The sequence below is a fragment of the Helianthus annuus genome, chromosome 3 (assembly GCF_002127325.2).
Source record: "Helianthus annuus cultivar XRQ/B chromosome 3, HanXRQr2.0-SUNRISE, whole genome shotgun sequence".
Taxonomy (NCBI): domain Eukaryota; kingdom Viridiplantae; phylum Streptophyta; class Magnoliopsida; order Asterales; family Asteraceae; genus Helianthus; species Helianthus annuus.
The window spans coordinates 174,289,321-174,313,599 of record NC_035435.2 but is presented as its reverse complement, the minus strand read 5'-3'; the positions used below and the strand labels follow the sequence as shown (position 1 = coordinate 174,313,599).

The 24,279-nt window shown below is 33.7% G+C and overlaps 1 protein-coding gene across 3 annotated transcripts; it reads left to right on the top strand.

Annotated features, from left to right (window-relative positions):
• Window positions 1–7,751: 7,751 nt before the first annotated feature.
• On the top strand, window positions 7,752–16,667 carry LOC110931012 (guanine nucleotide-binding protein subunit gamma 2). 3 transcript variants are annotated; one of them, XM_035987802.1, is made up of 6 exons: window positions 7,752–8,175; window positions 11,272–11,324; window positions 11,397–11,441; window positions 12,653–12,710; window positions 14,202–14,253; window positions 16,389–16,667. In XM_035987802.1, exons 1-5 carry the CDS (start codon window positions 8,065–8,067, stop codon window positions 14,241–14,243), a joined length of 309 nt encoding a protein of 102 aa, XP_035843695.1. In that variant the 5' UTR covers window positions 7,752–8,064; the 3' UTR covers window positions 14,244–14,253; window positions 16,389–16,667. The 3 variants fall into 3 exon arrangements, with proteins under 3 accessions (XP_035843695.1, XP_035843694.1, XP_022030098.1); XM_035987801.1 differs by having other exon boundaries at window positions 12,653–12,714; XM_022174406.2 differs by lacking the exons at window positions 14,202–14,253; window positions 16,389–16,667 and having other exon boundaries at window positions 7,759–8,175; window positions 12,653–12,841.
• Window positions 16,668–24,279: the final 7,612 nt, after the last annotated feature.

The window sequence follows — 24,279 nt, the reverse complement described above, 5'->3', positions numbered from 1 at the left end:
TCGTGTAGAAATAAATGATTACAAAATCATTAAAAGGCTTATTAGTTTATATAAACTAAACTTATTTTTAACACTTATTTTTTAAACCATATTATATAAATAACATGATCATTTCTAACAAACATGTTAGAACATGAAACGTTTACAAAAAAAAACGTATTGCTTATAAAAATAAAGCCGGTCTAACGCACATGTTAGAGAAATTAACGTTTACAAAAAACGTATGGTTTACACTATTAAACCCATCTAACACAAAGTTAGAAAAATTAACGATTTCCAAAATCGTTTCAAAAACCAAACGTTTGAACCAAAACTATTCGTTTTGTACCACGGTATAGGATTTAAGATTGTATCTCAATCTCAATAAATCCAAACACAACAAATTGTACTACCAACATATTTCCCAAAAAAAAAATTATAAGATCATAATCTCTAAAAACTATATATATATTTTTATTATAAATCTTTTCGTGAACCCAAAATCCTTATAAATAAGGTTTTAAGATTGTAGCCACAATCTCACGAAATCTGTTTTAAGCTTGTAGGAATCGGGTCATAATTATAATAAGAAATTATATATAAATAAATATAAAATTGTAAAGATACTCTCTCTACATAATTTTTGGGAAATTGTAGTACCCGTACCGTGTACAAATCCATACAAAATTAAATATGACATACAACATATTTAAATAAATCGATTCAAATCATTGTCTTTGACAAGAGCTTGAGAAGCGTCTTCTTGTATAATTTCTGCTACAAGAACTTGAACCGCGTCTTCTTGTGCGATCCTTCTTGGCTGCAAAAATGAACACATGGGTCTTCAAGTCTTCACCACTTCTCCAAGAATTCTTCATGCATATTTTTTTTTCTTGTAGTTTTCTCATCTCTCTAATGAGGCGCATAGTCTACCATTTTTACAAGAGATGTGGGTAGTGATGAGTTACTCTTGATTGGTGATTTATTAGAGACATAAAACTCTAATAAAGTTTCACTTAATTAGTGATTTAATTAGAGACATAAAAACTCTAATAAAAGCTAATCAAGGGACATAAAAACTCTACTCAAGAGTTAGTCACCATGAAGAGTCCATTAATTATCACTAAATTAATTTCCATTCACAATATTCTATTCACATCATTCTACTTTTCCAACAATCTTTTATTCATTCAGAGGTTTTAAACCATTAAGACGTAGCATCTGAATGGTAATTAAGAGACTACCAAACAGCCCTTTAGGCTTTGTGTAAAAGACTAAAAGGTGGATGGATAAAATATATAATAATTCTTTTATATGAATAGAATTAGGCTATTTTCCCGTGTGAGGGGTGTAACAAATAAACTTATATAAATTTTAAAGCTATAAGTAACTGAGATTTCACATAAATTAAAATAACCGAGTTACATAAAATTTCTTAGAATTAACGCATGGACCCAGTGAGAATATAAATGTAATAAGAAAATATACAAAGAATTTATAAATTTGTAAGTATTGTTTTATTCGTAAATGGTGTTGTTCATGTTCTTTTTTTAACGATAAATTTGGATCATTGACGGATCTCGAGAGTATCATATGTTGCTGATACTAGTTAATTCTATTTGACTTCCATTAACTCCATGTATTATCTTATATGATAGTATATTTATATTTAAAAATTAAAATTGATATTTATCATATTTATTTGAATTTGAAAATTAAGTATGGATAAATAAATAAAAAAATACATTTTAGACGAACATCTCATGAAGATCATCTTATAAAGTGCTATGTGTTTTTCAATTTGGTTTCTTTTATTATATAGTTTAGGTATAGATATATATTTTTTTATTTTAAGGACAATTACACCAAAATAGCCGGTAAGCGGGCAACAAGCTGCGCCGCTACCCCTTTTTGAATAGCGAAACCTAACCTAGTAAAAACGAAACCCCGATCTCTAGGAGACGAAACGTTGCTGTGAACAACCCGTTGGACCCGTTCAAGAAATCTGATGGCTTCTGGGGCTAGCGAGCCAAAGGTATCAAAGGCAAAAGGGATAAAGGAATGTTGATTATCCTCGCAGGCTTTTGCATGTTTGTCCATTTTCTTCGCTGCCGCCTTTGCAATTGCCTGACCAGGGACAAAACCTGTATCCCGTAAGCCTACAAGGGGGGAAACCCCGGTAAGATCGACACACGCGTGTTTACCTGCATCCCACCCGAAAACTAAAACGTTCGCGGGGCGCAATGTGGATCTTCCTTCCCTCGGATCTGTCAAAAAGTTTACGGGGGCTTCTTTCTTTACCGAGATCCCCGCCCGTTTAAGGATGTCCCCCAAGACATCCCGCACCCAGTCGTGCCTATACTTAAAACCTGGCAGTTCTTTACAGTGCAGAGCATGCTCCCCAAATTGGTCTAAGCAAGCTTACCGGCAAATCGGGCATTGCTCATCATCAGGGAACATAGGAATCATGAGCCGATATTTTAAGATAGCACGGTATTCAACGGCTGACATCTTTTGGCCTAAGCCCTCGATGGGGATGACCGATAGAAAATATTGGGCGTGGGGCCCCCGCAAACATTCTAGGACGGCGTTCTGCCGAGGGGTCGTACAGAATCTGATCCAATATTCTGAGCGATACGACAAAACAGAGCACTCGCCAAAGTCTTCTGGGTCTTCGGTGGGGCGGTGTCCCTGTTAGCGAAACCGCCAATATCCAAATTCGGGAGGTGTCTATGCAACTCCCCCAGAGCCATGTCATAGTCCCCATCCATCCCAACAACCCCACTCTCGCGCAAGATGTGATCTTGCAGCCCCCACGATTGAGCTCGCGAGGCAACAAAACCGTAAATGGAGACATCCGTGGCCGATATAAGCCTCAGCCCCCCCCCCCCATCTTACAGGGCAGAGAAGCAACCCGCCACTGAAAATCCCCGAAAAACGGGCCCCCACACTAGGGATGGCAATCAAACCCCAACCCGCTGGGTAAACCCGAAACCCGACACATTTGGGACGGGTTTAGGGTCGGTTAATCGGGTTTGGGAATAGTTTCTATTTTTTTCGCGGGTTTGGGACGGGTTTGGGATTTAGTGATATACCCGTTTACCCGACCCAATTACCCGATAAAGTGTACCCGTTTACCCGATTGTATACCCGATATAATTTCTTTTATATTATTAAATATGTATATATATGATACATCTATTTTTTACACATATAGGTATTCTATTCCGTATACATTGTAGTTATTTGATATATATTTTTATAATGACAATACAAAATGTAACCAGTTAGTAGTTACCTGATAAATATCCGATGGGTTTTGAGATGAGTATACCCAACGAGTAATCTTTTTATATTAACGGGTTTACCCGAAACCCGCGGGTATACCAGATGGGTATTTACCCGCTAGAAACCCGACGGGTTTTGGGACGGGTTTGGGACAGGCTTATCTAACCGGGTTTGGGTTTGGGATTACCTAAACCCGTCCCAAACCCGACCCATTGCCATCCCTACCCCACACACCACAATGTCCTCTATAGCCCCCCGTAGCCCTTTATCGAATAAGGATACCCCGTATATATATTGATTTCCAAAATCATATAGATCATCATTTGGGGCGGATTTGTGTTCCCTGGAAATCTTTTTTATTTTTAGCATAAAATATATTAACATAACCTTTGTCAAAAGATAATTCTTGAATCAACATCATACATAACCTTTGTAAAAAGATAATGCTTGAATCAACATCGTAACCTATATATTTTACAACCCACTTAGGCTTTAAAATCCAGTTATAATAATTAGAAACGGTATTGCTTTGAAAATGCCACAAATTAACAGTGATGGAAGAAGACTTTCAAGTCTTTTAACTTTGAATTAACCAATGTACCTATATCCATACATGTACCAGCAACAAAAATATCGATAGTGAATCCGAATAAAATTGGGTATTGAATATTATGGTACAGTACGAGTACGGGTATCGGTATCGATATTTCAATATTGTACCCGCTATGTTACTACTTTGTGTTTTTTAATCTTTTGAGAAATCGTACACGAACCAAATAGGTAAAACTGGTACGAGTATAATACAGGACGAGCACCAAATAAGGTAAAATTCAGTACAAGTAGTAATACAATACGGGTATCAAATAGGAAAAATCGATATGAGTACCATGATATCGTACTACTAAAATGAAGCATAATATCAAATTCATTCGTAATCAACAGAGCATAATACCAAAACATCTTAGTATCATTTTTTACTATGTAAAATTCGGTACAAGTACCATTTTATAGCTGTACCGATATCGAAGGTACTAAATTGCGAAATCAATAAAACTGGGTACCCGTACCAATATATATACCGAATACCCAAAAGCGGAACGGGTACAAATATTTGGGGAAAAAATCTCATCGCTAATCAAATATATATACATATACAAGGTTACGATAAAATGAAAACTTATACGGATTGTGAGAACTCTGCCTTACAAAAGGTTTTTTCAAAAAAAATCCTAAAAATAATCAACTTTTTCAAAAAAAAAAAAAAAGTTTTTGTTGATTTACACCACTCGTAAAAACGCTTACAGGTAGTGTAAATGTTGATGTCGGTAGCTTTTTACAGGAGCGTAAGAAGGCTGAAAACTTCGCTTCGCCATTTATATAGCCGTGTTTGTAACATTTTAATCTACGTTTGTGCAAAAAATAAGAACAAAACACACACAAGAAGTCGGAGTTCGTAAGTTCTCACAATTCTTTTAACTCTTATCGATAAACATAGTAAGCATAACATACCTACACTCTCATTTTTAGTCTTTTAAAAAAAAAAAATTACCGGCTAATTTACACACCTGACACCTATAATTCTACTGAGAAATCTACATATTTGTCAACCATATGACCTGAAACCTCAACTTAAGAGTGGTGGGTATCATCCCTCAAAGTCCTCAAATAAGGTCTACTTGAAGGTTGTTATGAGTTTCTTGAGATCGTATCTTTAAAATAATGTCATCGTTCACGTTGTTTCATCCTTCGGAGGATCCATTTCATGTTCAAGAGATATAGTTGCACCTTCGTTTTCATAATCGTATTATATATAATAATACAAGTGTACATTGTCTTTCTTATATTCTTGAAGTACGTGTGTCCTGCCGATTATTCAATAATGTGCCAACGAGCTTTTAACACTCCAAAAACTCATTTGATGTCCTTTCGTGCCGCTTTTTTCACCCAACTAGCGTATATCCCGTCAGCAAGATAATAACCATATTTATATTCAACTCCATTTATCTCAACTGTACACTTTTATGCGGATCTATGTATAGCATCGTTAAATAAAGGGGATTGATGTAGTGTGTTGATGTCTTAAAAAAGCATGTCAAATCCATAAGTGTTATAAGGCATCTGCTTTTAGTATAACGGTCACATACTTGTAAAAATATTTAAAATGTGTCGGGTACAATCTCGTATGCTAGTTGTTGTAGCCAACATGCACATTTGTAACAATGTGAAACCCTACTTTCATCTTGCATTGTAACGTGTTTGAAAATATTCAAAATCCCTCTCCATATCACCAATAATTTGTAGGAAGACCGATTTGTTCATGTTACCTTCTTGTAAACATCTCTTCATTTAATGTTGGATTAAAATCAACGAAGTAAACTTGAACAAGTCAAGCATGTCCGACTTCATGGTCTATATTCACATGTACTCTTGATGAACTACCAGTGTCTCAAACTTCGGCTTATAACAATGAGTACGCAATTGAAGTTAGAAAGTGGAAGTTACGCCTATTCTTATTAACATCATCTTCCTCAAAGCTTGATGAACTAGCTGAATGGGGGGAAGTTAAAAACGATTTATAGTTTTTGCGCAGCTATTTTATATAGTATGGGCTAAAGACTGTTTTTCTTATAAGTACCTCCAATGGATTGTGTATTGTTAATGATTAAACATGCACAATGACATACTCGGTTGACTTGATTTTCCATGGGCCCGAGTTTTACCCAAAAGTTGTATTCGATAATGATTTTCAAAAAGTTGTTAGTCATTCTAAGGAAACATTACAATAGAGAATTTGTTGATGTAGGTGGGTTTCAATTTGAGGGCATTTTGTTACTGTTATAAACTTAGGTCATGGGGTATGGGGCTTGGGTTGGGGCGTGGGTTGGTTGAAAACGCCAAGCCACCACCCTGGGGGCTTGGGTTGGGCGTGGGTTTTGGGCGTGGCCCCCATTGGCGTGGGTTTGAAGCCGGGCGTGGGGCGGGCTAGTAAGTTACATGGCAGGCTCTCAATGGCCAAACCAAACTCATGCCCCCTAACCCAAGCCCCCAACCCAAGCCCCACCATACCCCATGGGCGTGGGTTTGAGTGGTGGGGGGCTCCCATTCCACGTGTCAACCAATGCCCCAACCCAATGTTGGAAATATTAAAGATAATATTAAAGAGGAACATACAAGTTGGTATGTTTCCTCCATCCCACATTGGTGGAGTGATTGAAGTTTGAGTGGTTTATAAGGGATTACCCCTTATGGGCCTCCAAAGTGTTAAATGGGTTGAGAAGTGGATGAAGCCCACACGCGCGCCGAGCCGAGCCGAGCCGCGAGCTCGCGAATGGTCGCGTTTGAGGCGCGAATGGGCGCACTTTGCACTTCGCACGTGTCGCCAGGAGCTTTTATTTTTAGCTAAGGTCTGGTCAGGTGGGTCAGATCTGTGGTTCAAATGAGATAGGGAGATAGAGATTAATTCGAAACAGTGGGGGTTATCCCATACTGATTCGAATTCGTATGGGATAACTATACAGTAACCGAATTCGTATGGATATACATCCAGAAAACGAATTCGTATGGGATTGATATATCATTCCCTATTTTTCTCATTCTCTGGTATAACCCACACCTATAAATAAAAGCTTCCTGTTACCCATTCACATACTGATAATTTCGCAGCCTACTCTCCTCCATCTGGGTGTTCGTGTTTTCGTTCCAGCTTCTGCGTTTTCTGGTTTCCATTGCTGTTGGAATACCAGATCAGTTCTGCATTAAATCCTGGGAGTTTACGCTGCAGCTCACAGCAATACGAGCGCGTAAAATCCTTTAAGGACAGGAGTTTTTCCGTGCAGTTCAAGGCTTTCGTTCAAGGATCTTCGTTCTCACTCGCCAGGTTGGTTTTAATTTACTTGTTCTTTAAATTCGTCCGAAAACGGGACAGTCTCCTTCTACCTTTCTTTAATCAGTTTGCTCAAGTTGGAACAAACTGGTTTGGCTGATAACTCGGTAATTAATAAATTAATTGTTTGATTAAATTATTTTTCAACACCAAGCCCCAACCCAAGCACCACCATACCCCATGGTCTTATAATAAAGAGGTGGATGATGAAGGTGTGTGGAAAGGTGGAGAGAGAGAGAGAGAGAGAGAGAGAGAGAGAGAGAGAGAGAGATAGAGAGAGAGAGAGAGAGAGAGAGAGAGAGAGAGAGAGAGAGAGAATATGTAAAATTAAATAGGTAAATTATAAAGTTTGAGTGGGAAAAGACTAAAATGCCCCTCATGTGAGGGGCACGTGACCAGGATTTAACAATTGAATTGGATGACGTTAGAAGCAGAGAATGCAATAAAATAAACTTTATAGACTAGGGAGTAAATCATATGGAACAAAACGGAAGTTTACTCAAATGAAAATTAGGTTAGATCAAAAACAATCTTTATGGTACATAAAACATTACAAAACACATTGATAATACCCAAAATATCTTTCTTTATCGAAAATAATTGCAAAATCGAGACAATTTTCAATCTTTCACACTCTAACAACAAAGACAGGCAAGCTCTTTTTGTTGGGTACTTTGCCTACCACTTTACAACAATTTTGAAATCAGGAAATTGTTAGGAATGTTCATAAACAAAGACACCCACACCTCCTCCAATTGTCAGAGAAGAAGAAGACCCAAAATCAAACAACTCGCAACCCAAAATCAAAGTAAGAAAGAGGGCAAAAGGGTTTGACCCCTTTTCATCTCACCAAAAAAAAGCCCTTTTGCGGCAGTGAATTTTGCTCTGATTCTTTAGGGTTTGCAACTTTGGAGATGCAAATAGAGAAATTAGATTCGATAAAATCGGCTGCAGCAGATACAAGAGGGAAGCATAGAGTTTTGGCTGAATTGAAGAGGCTTGAACAAGAAACTCATCATTTAGAGGTTTGAATTTTTAGTTTTATCTATTTATATGGGTTTGTTTAAAATTGGGAATTTTTATATTGTTATTTGTTTTCTTGAAATTAAGATTATTATAGATGGTTTGTTATTAGGTTGTTTCATGAATTTTAGATGCCAACAAGGTGTAGTTTGGTGGTCACTTTGGGATGCTATAGTACAAAATTCAGGAGATTGGATCCGATAAATGTTTGATCTCGTATGCGTGTTTTATCACTATGCTTATGCGGGTAATCGTTTTTCGGGTAACTCTAATACTAAGCAGTCAATAGCGGGTGGGTTAGCGGTTATCAGGCTTTCCAAAATAGCGGTGTCAAACAGCGGAACCGCTATTATCAGTGCTATTGACCACTATTTGACTGATATTGACCGTTATTTTAGATGCCTTGGTTAATGTGGACTCGGAGGACGATTAGATCATGTTTCAAATATTGTCATTTTTGAGTTTTGACTTTTGATATTAGTCTATTACTATTACTATTACTATTATATGTTTTACGTTTTATATATGCATATATAAATTCTGCGTGATATAAGTTACCGATATCCCACCCAGTGGCGGATCCATAATTTTTTTCTTGTGGGTTCACTATTTTTATATGTTCTAATTCTATATAACCGAACATAAAATAATCAGGTCGGTTCCACAATTCGGGTTAGATAAGGTTCATCACATAAATACCTAATCATTCCATTAGGCATTAGCAAATTAACAATGTTCATATAATCATATTAGTAACTAATAGGAAAGTAAGAAATTGAAATTGAAAGTTTACTTAATTGACGGTTCCATTAGCAAATTAAGAAATTGAAAACTAATACACAATTTTAAACCAATTCACAAATCTGAAAACAAAAAGAAAGAAAAATTGATTTCAATGTCGGCATAACCTTCATTAACAACCAATTGTATTAGTTATACACACATTTGATAGAAAGAAAAAAAAACTTACTGTGTTAGTTGTACATATTGTTAGCTAAGTTTGAGTAGTTAGCTGGTATGTACAATTTGATCCCTCAGCTTCTAGAAATGGCATTATAAGTCCCACCCACACTAGTACAACAGGTAACAAAAACACAATTCAATTAACATAGCAAGAAGTGATGCGTGAGAGACTCGAACCCGAGAATCTTTGTATTGTTAGGAAGAGACTTAACCACTAAACTGTGAATGGTTTTGTTTATGGGTTCACCTACAATGATATTTATGGGTTCATTCTTGTTTTTTATATATGATTTCTACTAAAAATTCGAAACACTGTGGGTTCGCGTGAACCCGTAGTAATCAATGTAGATCCGCCCCTGATCCCACCGTGATAACCTATATCTCAAATATCTCCGCTTGTGACCGCTATTTGATTTTGGACCGCTATAACTACATAGATCTTATCTTGTGGGATTGTTGCTATGAATGATGGAGGCTTCTTCATAACTCATAAGGGATTAAGGGGTGTTTGGATGTGCCATTTGAAAGTGATTATGGGAGTTTATAATCAGAATACAATAATTAGCGGTTATAGTATGGGTTGTTGGAGACAGTGGCGGACCTAGGATATTTTTACAATGGGGTCCATTTTTTCGGTGTTCAAAATTTTCATAACAAAACGTTAAAATTTTCGGGTCGGTCCTCGTTCGGGTCAGGTCACAGCGAGGTTTGAATTAGATTTAAAAAAAAAAACAGAAAAAACGGGCTATACAAGGATTGGACCCATGACCTCTTGTTGGTAAAAAGGGGGTTTACCTCTACACCAGCTTTCCTTTTCGTTTTATAGTGTCCATCTAATTGTATATATGGGGTCCTTATAAAATTTAATATACCGGATCTACTAATTTTTTAAAAAACATTGGGGTCCAGGCAAGGTTTAAAAGAACGGAAACGAGTTTCGAGGCGTTTTCCCTTCGCCTCACGAGGCGTAAGCCTCGAGGCGGTATTAATAAATAAATATAAAAATTATATATATTATAAAGATAATAATACTAACTAATTTCATCATCAGATTCATCAAAAACATGCATAAAAAAGACATGAAATGCTTGAAATTGACACAAAAAGTCAAAAACATAAAAAACAACTATGAAAATCCCATGAGGCGCACCTGAGGCGCAGCCTTCCTTAGCGCCATAGCCCTTGGTTTTAAAATGCGCGCATTATGCGCTCATAATGCGTGATGCGCCCGATGCGCTAATGAGAGCGCATCGCAACAGCTGATGCGAGGTGTTTACGTGATGTGAGAATATTGCACGCATTTCGCATAATGCGCTCATCGCATAATGCGCTCTGATGCACGCAACATTGTTTCTTATGCTTTTTTCCAGATTTTATGAACTGTGTTCGGTTTTTTCCATAATTAACATCTTAGTAGGCTTGATTTGAACCAAAAAACACAACTCTTACCTTCTAATTACGTCAGTTGTTTTACTTTAAGTATGTTTTTATAAGTTTTTATGTATAAATAATTTTTAACTATTTTTTTTTATAAAGAACGCATCACATACGTGATGCGCTCGCATCGCATCACGCATCGCGCATCAGATTTTTGGACTAAACGCATCGGAGCGCATCACGCAATTTAAAACCAAGCCATAGCCCCTCTGAGGCGCATATGCAGTAAAAACCCCATGAGGCGCGCCTCATACTCGTTTTTTTGGCCGTTTCGCCTTGAGGCGCACGCCTCAAGCGTTTTTTAAAACCATGTGTCCGGTGACCCCGACCCGTTCAATGTGGGTCCGCCCCTGGTTGGAGATAGTGTGTGGATGTGCATTTGCTGTTTGGAGTTCTAACAATTTGAGAATCAATATCAAACCTATTTTTTCGATTGGTTTCTGTGTCTCTCGTAGTAAACAATAAAGTACGATTGGAGACACGTTTAAAAAATGATTAAAGAAAATAAGAAATAGAGCATTCCACATTAGAAAATAATATTGCCAATTTGCCATGTAAATAACTTTTGCAGGTTAAAGGAGTTTGCATAAGTTATAGTTTTAAGGTGTTGTGTGTGTGCAATTATATATGATATGTGTAAATAATATTATAATGTGTAATATGTATTGAAGCTCTCGATCTTGTGATGTCATATGCAGGAGGAGTTGGACCAGCTTGAGAAAATGGAAGCAGTCTCAGCTGTATGCAAAGAGTACGTATACGTATCAATAATATTTTGTTTATGTGTGATTTACGGTTTTTTAACATTGTTTTTTTTTTGTAGAATCCTGAGTAACGTTGAAACAAGACCGGATCCACTACTTCCCACGTAAGATCTCTTGTTTCTTGCTCGGAAAGAAATTTAACATATTTCGATTGAGTCCTATGATAACTGCAAAAGTTAAGATTAGGTGAACTTAAGTAATTTTACGTAAAATACCGTTAAACATCAGAACTTCTTGATCAAAGATCATTACCATGATTAGGGATATACATGTAATTTTAGCTTTGTGAAAAAAGAAATTGTGGCAATGAATATTAGGCGTTTGAATCTTGTTCGGGTGTTACTAGTTCTGGGTTTTTTAAAGTATGGACAAAGGGGTGCAAACGAGCCGAGCTTGGCTAGGCTCGAGCGCGAGCTCGTTTAACTTATGAAAGCGCGAGCTCGGCTTGATTCAAGCTTTGTTTCTAAATCTTGAGCTTGGCTTGTAGGTAATTTGTCAAACTCAAGCTCGACTTGTTTTTTATTTATTAAATTGTTTATATTAATTATATCTTTTATAAGTATTATTATATATAAATTTATATATAGGGTAAGGTTAACGTACAAATGCCCTTATCGTACATTATGTACGCGATCATCTCATCCGTCCGATCTGGTGCGAATTCACTTTTGAACATGCGATTTGTGCTAAAAAACCAACATGCGATTTCATCATTTGTGCTGAAAAACCAACATGCGAAATTGCTTTATAAACCAACATGTGATTTCGAACATGCTTTTTTTATAACGTGCGATTTCACAATATCGTACGTATTGTACGCTAAAGGATATTGTATTTTACACTTTCACTTTATATATAAACATAATTTATTTATATAATAATTTAGTTGGTTTTCATATATTTATAAATTATAAATAGTAATTATTATTATTTAAATATATAATTAAAATATTAGTTGAAAGTTATATAAATAATGAGCTCGTTTAGGCTCGCGAGCCGGCTTGAGCTCGATAAATGAAGCTCAGGCTCGTTTACTAAACAAGCTTTTTTTCAAGCCAAGCTCGTGAGTAGCTTGGCTCGCTGTATGGCTGGTTTGTTCTGGCTTCAAACTAACAATACGCCTTTCATGAAAATTGAATGTAAAAGTTTGTTACATAGAGGCCGTTCAATACGATATCGATTTTGAGTAGAGGCTAGCAAGAACCATACACCGAATATTGGTTTTGTATTGAACGCGCCTGTAACCGTAACCATTTGTCAAGTATTTATATATATGGTTCGTAGTTGATTAACTTGGTTTTGTTGTTGGTGGCAGGACACACGGGCCAACAAATCCATCATGGGATCAATGGTTCGAGGGACCTCAAGATGAGGCAGGTTGCAGATGCTGGATATTATAACATTACCTTCTTTACTTTATATAATAAATTCATTAAAATTTGGTGCTCTTCTTTACTTGAGTGGTCCTTGTGCAGAAAAGTAAAAAAAAAAAAAATTATTTGTAGAGTGAGTAAAAAAATGGGTTATTGGATTTTATCACCCTTAACTATTGGTTATTGGCCGCTGCCACCCCCAACTATCACTTTGACTCCCGTCACCCCCAACTTAACATTTAGTGTGTTCTGTTACCAGATCACTAACTTTTGATCCTGTTATTATACTTTTGGGGGTGTTCTAAGATCCCTAAAACCTTCCCAAGATCCCTATGACATCCCAAAAAGTGTAGTAACAGGTTCAAAAGTTAGGGATCGGTTAACGACGTGGTGACAGAACACACTAAGTGTTAAGTTGGGGGTGACGGGCGTCAAAGTAATAGTTAGAGGTGGCAGCAGCCAATAGACAATAGTTGAAGGCATGGTTGCAAAAGTCGCTAGGCGCTCCCTAGTCGGTCGACCGGGGAGTTGAGAGTACTCGGTCTAGGCGGAGAGTACTCGAGGAGTACTCAGACATGTAAATTATACAGAAATTACTTTTTGGAGATTAAATATATGTCAAATAACATAAATTAACTCATATTTATAACAAAATATGTGGAAATGATATTCATTCCTTAATATGAGAGGCATAGAAAGTAATTTTTTATTATTATTTAAGTCAAACTAGGCCCGAGTTGACCTACTAGATCCAATTACGGCCAAAGTTGACCGCGTTTGACCGACTCCGAGTAATTAGGCGGAGTCGAAGAAAGTCGCCTCGGCAGCCTACCTTGTAGCGACTACTCGGGGAGTACTCGGCCTTGGAAACCTTGTTTTACAACCATGGTTGAAGGTGATAATTTCTAATAACACTAAAAAAAACTTGATAGTTGTTAATTTGTGGTTATTTTTTTGCATATTTCTATGTTATTTCCGTTGGTAAAGAGATTGCTAAAACAACCCAATTGTCTTTTGTGATCTCAAGAAAATGGGCTGGGCCCTATAATTTATATAAATCTTTATTATTATTATTATTTTTGTCCGGGATGGATGAGTATTGGTATTTCAAGTCTCGCCGTCGATTGTAAAACCGGTCCTCATAGCAGCTTTTATCTTTTTTTTTTTTTTAAAGTAAACTTCATTAAAACACACCTCCGACCCAAACGGGCAAAAGGTCAAACAAAAACAACACCCCCTACCTAAACAGGCAAAGGGCAAACAATTACAACATATACAATGGGTATTTTATAACAATCCGCCCATCTAATATATTTACAGGAGAATCTATTTTTAACCCAAGCGAACCCTCTTGACTTTATCTCCCCTATAATATCTTGCGAGCTTCGTCTAATCTGATTGAAAACCAACTCGTTCCTTCCTTTCCAATTGCTTATAATTAAGTTTGTGGGTTTTCTCATGAAGATCGTGATCTGTGTTTATCTTAAGCAGGGGCGGGCCCGGAGGAAGATCGGGTATCTTCTAGACTTCTAGTATGATGCAGGTTCGATCCCTTGCTTCACCGCAGTTTTTTCTGTTTCCAAAATGTTATGATCCAGCTATTAGCCCACGCTCAATTGTTAGCCCAACAAGACATACAAACCAGGCCCAAACAAGCTAACAAATATGATGGAATTCAAGCATTAACTGTTAGCTCAAATTGGTCTTTTTTTTAAATGAGTAAACTGTCATTTTGGTCCATGTGGTTTTGGGCACTTTTGCCATTTTAGTCTAAATCTCAAACTTTTTAGATCTGGGTCTCTGTAGTTTCACTTTTATTGCCATTTTAGTCCAAAATCCAAAAACCCCCTATTTTGACTGTTGAAAGCTGATTGTTTTGTCCTTTTCTTCAGGGGCATTTTGGTCATTATACTTTCATTATAACTAATTATTAATTATTAATTAAAAATAAATATATAAAACTAATCAAACTATATATAAAAAACTAAACCCGCCTCTCTCATACACATTCCCCCCCCCCTCTCTCTTTATCTCTCTCTCTCTCTCTCTCTCTCTCTGCAACTACTATCACGCAACAACAACTTCATCTCTGAATGTTCAATCGCAAAGATCCCAGACCTGCAATCCTTCAATTTTCGATAACAAACAGATCTCCAACTGGGGGTTTTATTAGGAATCAGGGTTTTATCGGCAATGGAGGTTTATTTGGCTGAGAAAACAGGGATTGAAAGGGTTTCAATGTGAAAATAAGGGTTTGTTAGATGACGACAACTACCTGTGTGTTTTTAGGTGGATTGATGCGGTTTCTGATACTAGATCTGAGGATATAGGCGGCGTACTAGGGCTTCAATGCCGGCTGAGGGTAGAGGTTGTGGTATTGAGGGTGTACGGTGGTGGAGGGTGTACAGTGGTGGAGGGGAGACGGTGGTGGTGGTGGGTGTACCGTGGTGGAGGGGAGACGGTGGTGGTTGGTGATTCCGGTACAAGCAAAACCCTTCGTTTCTCTCTCTAACTGTTCACCGGCGAAACGAAACCCTTTGTTTCTCTCTCTTACTGTTCACCGGTGACATCGCCGGAGAAGATGAACCGGTGCTGCTTCACTGTCGGGTGTACACCGGACTCTCCGTCCGGTTCCGATCCATTTGGGTCTTTTGTTTAGAGGCGTGATTATCGGAGATGATATTGTGTTAGATGATGGATGTTAAGGCTGGTGAGTTTAGAGAGAGAGAGGAGAGAGAGACTGAGTTTCAGATTTGGGGGTTGAAGATGATGTAAATCGGGAAATGAGAATTAATAAGGGTATTTAATTTTGTTTTATAATTAACAAAATGTTAAATGAAAAGCACTTGGACAAAAATACCCCTACACAAAAAGACAAAATAGGCATGTTGGAACAGTAAAAAATGAGAGTTTTTGAATTTTGGACCAAAATGGCAATAAAAGTGAAACCATAGGGACCCAGATTTAAAAAATTTGAGATTTGGACTAAAATGGCAAAAGTGCTCAAACCACAGGGACCAAAATGACAGTTTACTCTTTTTTAATTTAGCTTGGTAGAGGCTTTTTTTTTTCTACTTGCCCCAGGCCCTTGAGGTTTTGGGGATTCTAGGGGCCTGCCCTGATGTTAAGCAGTTTTATTGTGGTTAACCAGTAATAAAGTAGATGAAATTTTTGTCTGCATTGTTCTCTATAAATAATGAAACTATTGTATCGTTACTTGAATTTGCATCACAAGGATGATCCTTGTGGTTAACCAAAATTTTGGACCTGCATCAAAACCAGCTAATTTGGCACGCCGATGACAGCCTTCCCCTATGCATGGTCTTATATTCTATAGCTTAAAAGAATCTACTACGACAATTCAAGAATGTTTATAACCGTCCCCAATGACTGAAGTATACAACCTTTCATTATCGTATTGTACACAATATGTTCACAATATATTTAGAGTAAAGTACACGGATGGTCCATGTGGTTAAAAAAATTAGGGAACTAAAGGCTTGGAAGACTTCTGTTATTTGAAATCCTAACCTGTTCTTGAGAGCTAGGGGCTTGGAGAACTTCAGATATTGAAGTTTTATCTTGTTCTTTGAACCGGAGGCTTGTAGGTTTTTTGTTATTGAAGATTACTAAAGTTACTGAATGACTTGGTTAAATGTTTGTATGTTTGGATGGCAGGATGGAGTATTAGCAAAGCCTTCAAGTGAGAGATTGTTGGGTTTATAAAAGGCTTAGAGATCTTGGGCTCGGATTCAACCCATGTTAAGTTTCTTGGGGCCCAAGCTGAAAACCATAATTTTTTTTCTATGTATACCAAGTCATTGTAATTGTGCGCTTTTGAGCTTAGTGAAATAGTCTAGTTGCAGCCTGTGGACGTAGGTACCCTACTGAGACCAAACCACGTAATATTCTTATGTCATGATTTATTATTTTCTATTTGCGTGATATTCGTTTGTACTTGTGTGTTGGTTCTGCTGCACCGCTTGATACCTAACAAGAAACATACATAGTAGATCATATCTATTGGTACCATAAAAAGATAGTATGACATAACTCTTTTATACATAAGGTGATTCCAAATAGTTATTCAAAAAATCTTGTATCATATTTGTTGATTTACATTGCCTTATTCAAAAACTCTTGGATCATATTTGTTTACATATAAAGATAAAATATTTTCTGTCAGAGAACTTAATCTTTGAATTGAGGAGAATGATCATATTTTGTTATATTGTTAAAGGACAAAAAATGTCAACTTTGATGAATGATGTTAATTCACACGAGCATGACATTGTAGATTTTGTAACGATGTTACACAAATTAATGCTTGAAGAGTGATAAACGATAACGTAAATTTCCAGCAACGATATCAATCTGGATACGTAATTATTAGTAATTAATACATGTTAATGAAAGATATTTAGAAGATTATATAATATTATTAAAATAACGGGTCATTTACATATACTCTTTGCTAGGATCATCTGTTACAAATATTTTTGTCTCTATCAATTTTTGAGAATTCTTTTAGTACTCTTTATATTTTTAAATGAAATATAAATAATGTAACAAATCACATGTTTATATAAAAATGTACTCGTGTTTTATAAATAAAAAACACTTCCGAGTGTGGTATACTTTTAGATAAGATTATGCATCCATTTGTATTTATGATGCGTTAATTTTTAAAACTCAAATTCACTAGTTTAGTAACTATCCAATAAACATTGTCCAGGCATGCATAACATCAGTGCAAAAAATCATTAATAAAAATATAAAATCGTGATGCATTAACTTTTAAAACTATGTTAGTAATTTGATATTTTTTACTTCTTAACCATCCATAAACATTGCCAATGTGTAAGATAGGTGCATCATTGTTTAGTCCAATGGATTCATTGTATATCTAACTTCATACATTACGATTATAAAATTTTATTTAAAAAGTTTTAGTACTTTAAGACTTGCTTTACAGTTTTTAATAATTTAAAAGTTGGCATCACAAACCTTTAAAAAAAAGCAAAATCTAATTTATTTCATACTAGCCAATGGATTATAGTTTAATGGCATTTTCTAGTGGAATATGACTTAGTGACAGGTTATGGGTTTGATTCTAACAAGGGGTTTTTCCAAGATTTATTGAGTTTTCTTTTGAATTGGTGTATAATTATAACGTAGTGAAGATGGATATGATCAAGTAGTTCCGCTTGTAACACAATGATACTCTAGTGGTTCGTTAGTAATCCAAATTTATCGTTGAAAATTATTTCATAGTATTATAGTATAGTCCCAATTAGGGGTGTTCAAAAAAATCTGAATCCGAAACCGAATCCGAATTATCCGAAAACCGGATAATCCGGATTTTTCGAATTTGGATTCGGATGTAGATTTCTAATATTTTCCGATAACCAGATTATCCGAAAACTATTTTTTTTAATATATATAGTATATGAGCACTATGTTTAGTTTGAAATATAGTATAAAATAGTAAATAATTGAATTCGGATGTGGATTTATAAAAGTTCGTTGTTTTTAACATTGAAAATTTTGAAAAATCGAATATAGGTTTGGTTTTAATCTATGCACAAACCGAATTGTTTGAATTTTTTTATGAATTCGGGTATCCGTTTAAATATCCGAATTCATCCGAAATTTTTGAATATCTGAAAAGCGAATAATCCAATCATAAACACCCCTAGTCACAATTCAACACACAATCATTTTCTTGAAACCAAGTAGTTGGATGAAAACTTTAAAAGAAGTCTTTGGTAATCATCTTGGCTTGGTCAAGTACTTTTGGCGTGCTTGGATTTCAGTAAAGAATGTATCCTAAATAAAATTTTATAGATTTTTACATTTGAATAATCATAACTGACTTTTTCAAATATTACTTGAACTTACATTATTTGAGTGTTTTATTTTAAGTTAGATTAATTAATACATATCAACATCATCTTATAAACTTAATTGTTTTATTTTATCAAAATCAACAAAATCCATTAGAAGCATAACGTCCATTATAGATGATGAAAGAGGACTTGCAAGTTGCATATGAAATGACATATAATAGTCTATATTTAATTTTGCAATATTTATGGGACTATTATATTTCTATTAGGATAATATTATATCTTTTCTACTTGTAATAATTTATGTACTTAAAAGAAGTTTGTTCATGCTTATTAAATGATTGGCATGTGTAAGTAAGAGGATAAATAGAATGAAATAGCGTCGAGGTTTGTCTTTGTAAGGTTAGGGTTTGCAATTCAGAAATGGATGGTGGCGCAGCTTGTTGCCAATGCCAGTCTACCTTCTGTTTTGATATAATTTGACAAGCTTTTGTTGAAATGTAAGACGATTATTGATCTGGATAAAAAAAAAGTGTTATCTTTCATTATCTCTTTTATAACATTTGCAATTAAAATGCAGGACTTTAAACATTTGTTCCTGTAGTACTATTTTTCAAATATATATATAATAAACTTAGAACTCTCTCTTCGCTTTGTTTGTTCCTGAAATAATATTTTTGAAATATAGAGCTATATATATAATAAACTTAGAACTCTCTCTTTGCTTTATATGTGATCTTCCATGTCAAAAAAAAAAAAAAAAAGACACAATGCTAAATAGCATGTACAAAATATACATTTTAGAATTTCTTAATACACAAAATCATGAAAACACATAAGATAGTTTCATGGTTGTAAAAGTCGTTAGGCGCTTCCTACTCGGTCGACCGGGGAGTTGAGAGTACTCGGCCTAGGCGGAGAGTATACGGGGAGTATTCGGAGATGCCATATTATAAAGAAATTAGTTTTCGGAAACGAAATATATGTCAAATAACATAAATTTACTAATATTTATAACAAAATACGTGAAATTGATATTCATTCTTTAATATGGTAGGCATAGAAATTATGTTTTATTTTATTTTAAGTGAAACTCGGCCCAAGTTGACCTACTAGATCCGATTTTGGCCAATGTTGACCGCATTTGATCGATTCCAAGTAATTAGTCGGAGTCGAAGAAAGTCGTCTCGGCAGCCTACCTTGTAGCGACTACTCAGAGAATACTCGGCCTTGGAGACCTTGTTTTACAACCATGGATAGTTTATGTTAGTAATGAAAATAAACGACAATGTAATATAAAAACCTTATGGGGGAAAAAAAGAAAAAAAAAACTTACCCCAAATTTGCTTCGCTAAATTTATGTAAAAGAAAATAGAGTTAATTACTGTTTTCGTCCCTGTGGTTTGTCAAAAATCACTATTTCAGTCCATTAGTTTAAAAAATTGCAATTTCAATCCCTGTGGTTTCACTTTCGTAACCATTCAGTCCCTGTGGTTTCACTTTCATAACCATTTCAATCCATTATTCTGTTAAGTACATGGACTGAAATGGTTACGAGGTGGACTGAAATGGTTACGAAAGTGAAACCACAGGGACTGAAATCACAATTTCTAAACTAATGGACTGAAATAGTGATTTTTGACAAACCACAGGGACGAAAACAATAATTAACTCAAGAAAATAAATATAACTTGTATTAGCGATCACGCTTCACATAAAAAAAAGTGAGGTGTCACTTTCATCTATTCTTTTCATTTTTTTCACCAAGGGCCTATCTATAGGTTATGTCACGTAAGTCATAATTAAAAATACTATTATTTTAAAAGAAGTGGACACTTTAAAATTTGTTGTCTATCCTCCAATAAAAATCGAAGATATCATTAATGGTCATTTGGCTATTTTAAGGAATTTTCTTATAACTTTTTTCGACAATTTTTAGGAATATGTTAAGCATCTACTAATCAAACTAGAATTAAAATATTAAAATAACAAAAAAATATATTTAAAAATGGATAAACCTGTTGAGATACTAATGGATCGGTTTTGATTCTTTTGATAAATGATTTGTATGATTCGGTTATGGTTATATGTATATAATTAGTTGAATTAACCGAATCTACATCAAACCCAACGTTAATATAGCTTATTTTATAAATAACATATGTTATATGTTAGAAATTTAGTAATTAGTCATCGCATATTTTTGTATGAATTAAAATGATGACGGATATTTCATTAGACCAGATATATATATTTATTGATGATTGAAATTAGCTTAAATCCTCCCACATTTAAAAGTCTTAACGGATGACATAATTAACCAAATCATATCTATACTATATAATAAAAGAAACCTGTTTTAGGACACTTGTCATTCTCTGATTTAATTGAATAAAATTAATAATAATAATAATAATAATAATATTTAATCTAAATTAATACAAAAATCTAAAATCTAATCTAATACAAATTTTTATTATCAATGCGCTGTGGTTAAGGTTAAAGAGTAAGAAATACATAAATAATTATATTTTAAATAGATTTTAAGGAGTTAAGATATAATATGTTCTTTACCTTCTTTAATATATATTTTATCTCAATAAAAAAAAGTCATCACTTTTGAATCGTGATTATTCAATAATCAATATTATGGGGTTGTACCTTTAATTTGGGCTTGCATTATTAGGATGTACATTGCCTTCCAATCTATATATATACTTACTATATAACAAAAGAAATCAATTGAGGGACACTTGTCATTATTCTAGACCATCTTTAATTGTAGATAATAATTATTTAATTTAAATTATTAATATTAAATTAATATAAATCTTACAAACTCAAAATAGATAAACTTAACTTCAAATTGTAAAGTCTTATCTAAAATATGAGTTTGTGTATGTTATTCATTATATAACTTAAACTAAAAACAAATCACAAAGTGGTTTGAAATAAGAGGAGAAATACACACTTTTTTCAAAGATGGTTTTGTAATCTTTCTTATACAATTTTGTCATTACTTTATACCATCTTTAATTGTAGATAAGAATTATTTAATTTAAAATATTAAATATTAATTTAATTAATGTAAATCTTATCAACTCTAAATTAATAAACTTAACTTTAAATCGTAAAGTCTTATCTAAACTAAAAAGTATTGTTTCACTTAACAATAGATAAACATGCATATTATTTATTGTTAATGTTATTATTGTTAACTATGAGAAATTATATTAAACAACTTATTAATCAAACCAAAAATTTAGAATAGTACAACCTAATTTAAAAATACACAGGGTTTTTTAAAATATAACTTTTTTTATTGTTTGCTATATAAAATTATATTTATTCAACTCGTACAATACACGGAGTTTTTTTAAAATATAACTTTTTTATTATTTAGTATTTAAATTTACATTTCTTCCACCCGTGAATAGACATGGATTTTTAAAAACATAACTTTTTTATTATTTGGTATACAAAATTACATTTATTCAAACCAAGATATAACTTTTTTATTGTTTTATATATAAAATTATATTACTCAACACATGTAATAAAAGAGGTTTTTAAAAATATATTGTTTTTTTATTTAGTATATAAAATTACATTTATTCAATCCCGTGTAATACACGGGGTTCTAACCTAGTGGAGGTATAAATGCATGAATAGATGTTTAAATACGTAAAATGGAGGTATAAATAAATGAAATGAATGTATATATAAATGAAATAAAGGCGTAAATAAATGAAATAGAGGTATTATTTCATTAAATGAAAGTATAAAACATGAAATACAGAAGGTCTAAAAGCTAGAAATATAAAAAAAAAAAAAAACAAATGATTCATACGATATAAAACAATAATAGCGGTAGTAGTAGTAATGATAAGTCATTAACAATAATAACCACATAACCAATGACAGTAATCTTCCTATACTAATAAATGAAAATCTTTTTGTATATGTGTTACTCTCTCGTGCCTCCTCACTTTAATAATAATATAATATTAATTAATATAGTTAGAGATAAACGTATAAATTCAAATTTAATTAATAATTATCTACAACTAATGTAAATATATCAAATAATATCTAATTACTAATAAAAGAATTCAAATAAGTATATATTATAGGATTATGATATTATATTAATTTAATAATTTAAACCGGGAAATCAAAACAATGTAGATATGTAAATTTAGATTAGGAAATTTATTTGTGTGATTTATTATTATTATTATTATTATTAATTTATTTGTTTTTAATCTATATCTATACAATATAACAAAAGAAACCATGTTTCTATCATTATATTAGGTCATGCACTCAATAGATAATTATCATTTAATTTAATATCGATATATAATTTTCCTAAATAACGGTGGTCAAAATTTCCGAGCTAACTCCCTATTCATATCAAGGTACTCGTCACGAAATTGAATAATCTTAATTCTTTAATTGTAGATAATTATTATTTAATTTAAATAATTAAATTTAGAGTAAAATGCACGGATAGTCCCTGTGGTTTTGTAAAATAACACCTATAGTCCTCAATTTTTGGAAATTACATCGGTGCTCCCTGTGGTTTGACAGTTTGTTACCCGGATAGTCCCTGGAGTGCTAATTAATTTAAATTGAAACATTATTTTTTTGATATAAGTTTATTTAATTGGATAATTGCTACATGCCTAATCTTGACATTTCAACATTTTCTTATAACTTATAAATTAAGACCACTATTATTTAAATAAAACTTGGGTTATTAAATGTATGTTCACATGATTGTTAAAGCACAAAAGGTTGATGATACAGTCTGTCTTCTAATCGATGGTTAAAATGCTTTCATATTTATAAACTTGACAAACATCACAAGTTTTGATCATACATGACACAAAATTTTGTTTGGATATCAGAAAAGCGTCTTAAAAATATCGTTTAATAATTGTTAAATCTTCGTTATTAACTGTTTGATTTTTTATTTACTTAACCCGTGTAATACACGGGGTTATAACCTAGTTTTCCAATAACCAAATTAACTGAACTAATTTTTTTGAACTAATTGATTATGAAATTTCAAAAACAAAAAAAAAATAAATAAAAAAAATAATTGTTTATGGATTCATAATTCATTTGTATTTTTAACACATGACCAAACCAACTTATACACCCATCTTACCAATTTCTACCTTGAATTGGAACACTTTTTGTGAGAAATTAAAAGAAAATCCTCAACTGAAACACTCTCTTATGATATCTTTTATGAGTGTGTGTATATATAGATTAACCGAAATTTATATGGTTTTAATAAATAAAATATTAGAAAACGAGTCAAATGTAATTTATTATTATTTTATTTATATTAAACAGAAGTTATTGAAGGGCGAGTGAGATAAGTTTGTCCCCACTTAACCACTCCAATGGTCCCAAAACGTTACAAACCTCAAGATGAAATTAAATTTTATTTTTTTAAATAGTAATTATGTTGATGGGCTTTATGCATCATTTAGATTACCATATTTGCCTATAATCATGCCATGTTGGACCCACACAACGGCCCACAAGTTTCAACTAATAATTCAAGGACTACTTCAAAGTTTAAAATTTAAACCAACCTCGTGTATTTTCTTTATTCCCGTACGTAACATCTTAAAGGTATATTTTCGTGTATTTCTTGTCTACTTTTTTATGTAAAAGAAACTAGTTTTATAATAACTTTATGT

Excerpts from the sequence above, each read along its gene's own strand:
- LOC110931012 (XM_035987801.1), top strand. The coding sequence starts at position 8,065 with ATGCAAATAGAGAAATTAGATTCGATAAAATCGGCTGCAGCAGATACA. Across the intron at positions 8,176-11,271 it reads AAGAAACTCATCATTTAGAG|GAGGAGTTGGACCAGCTTGA; the intron begins GTTTGAATTTTT and ends TGTCATATGCAG. Across the intron at positions 11,325-11,396 it reads GTCTCAGCTGTATGCAAAGA|AATCCTGAGTAACGTTGAAA; the intron begins GTACGTATACGT and ends TTTTTTTTGTAG.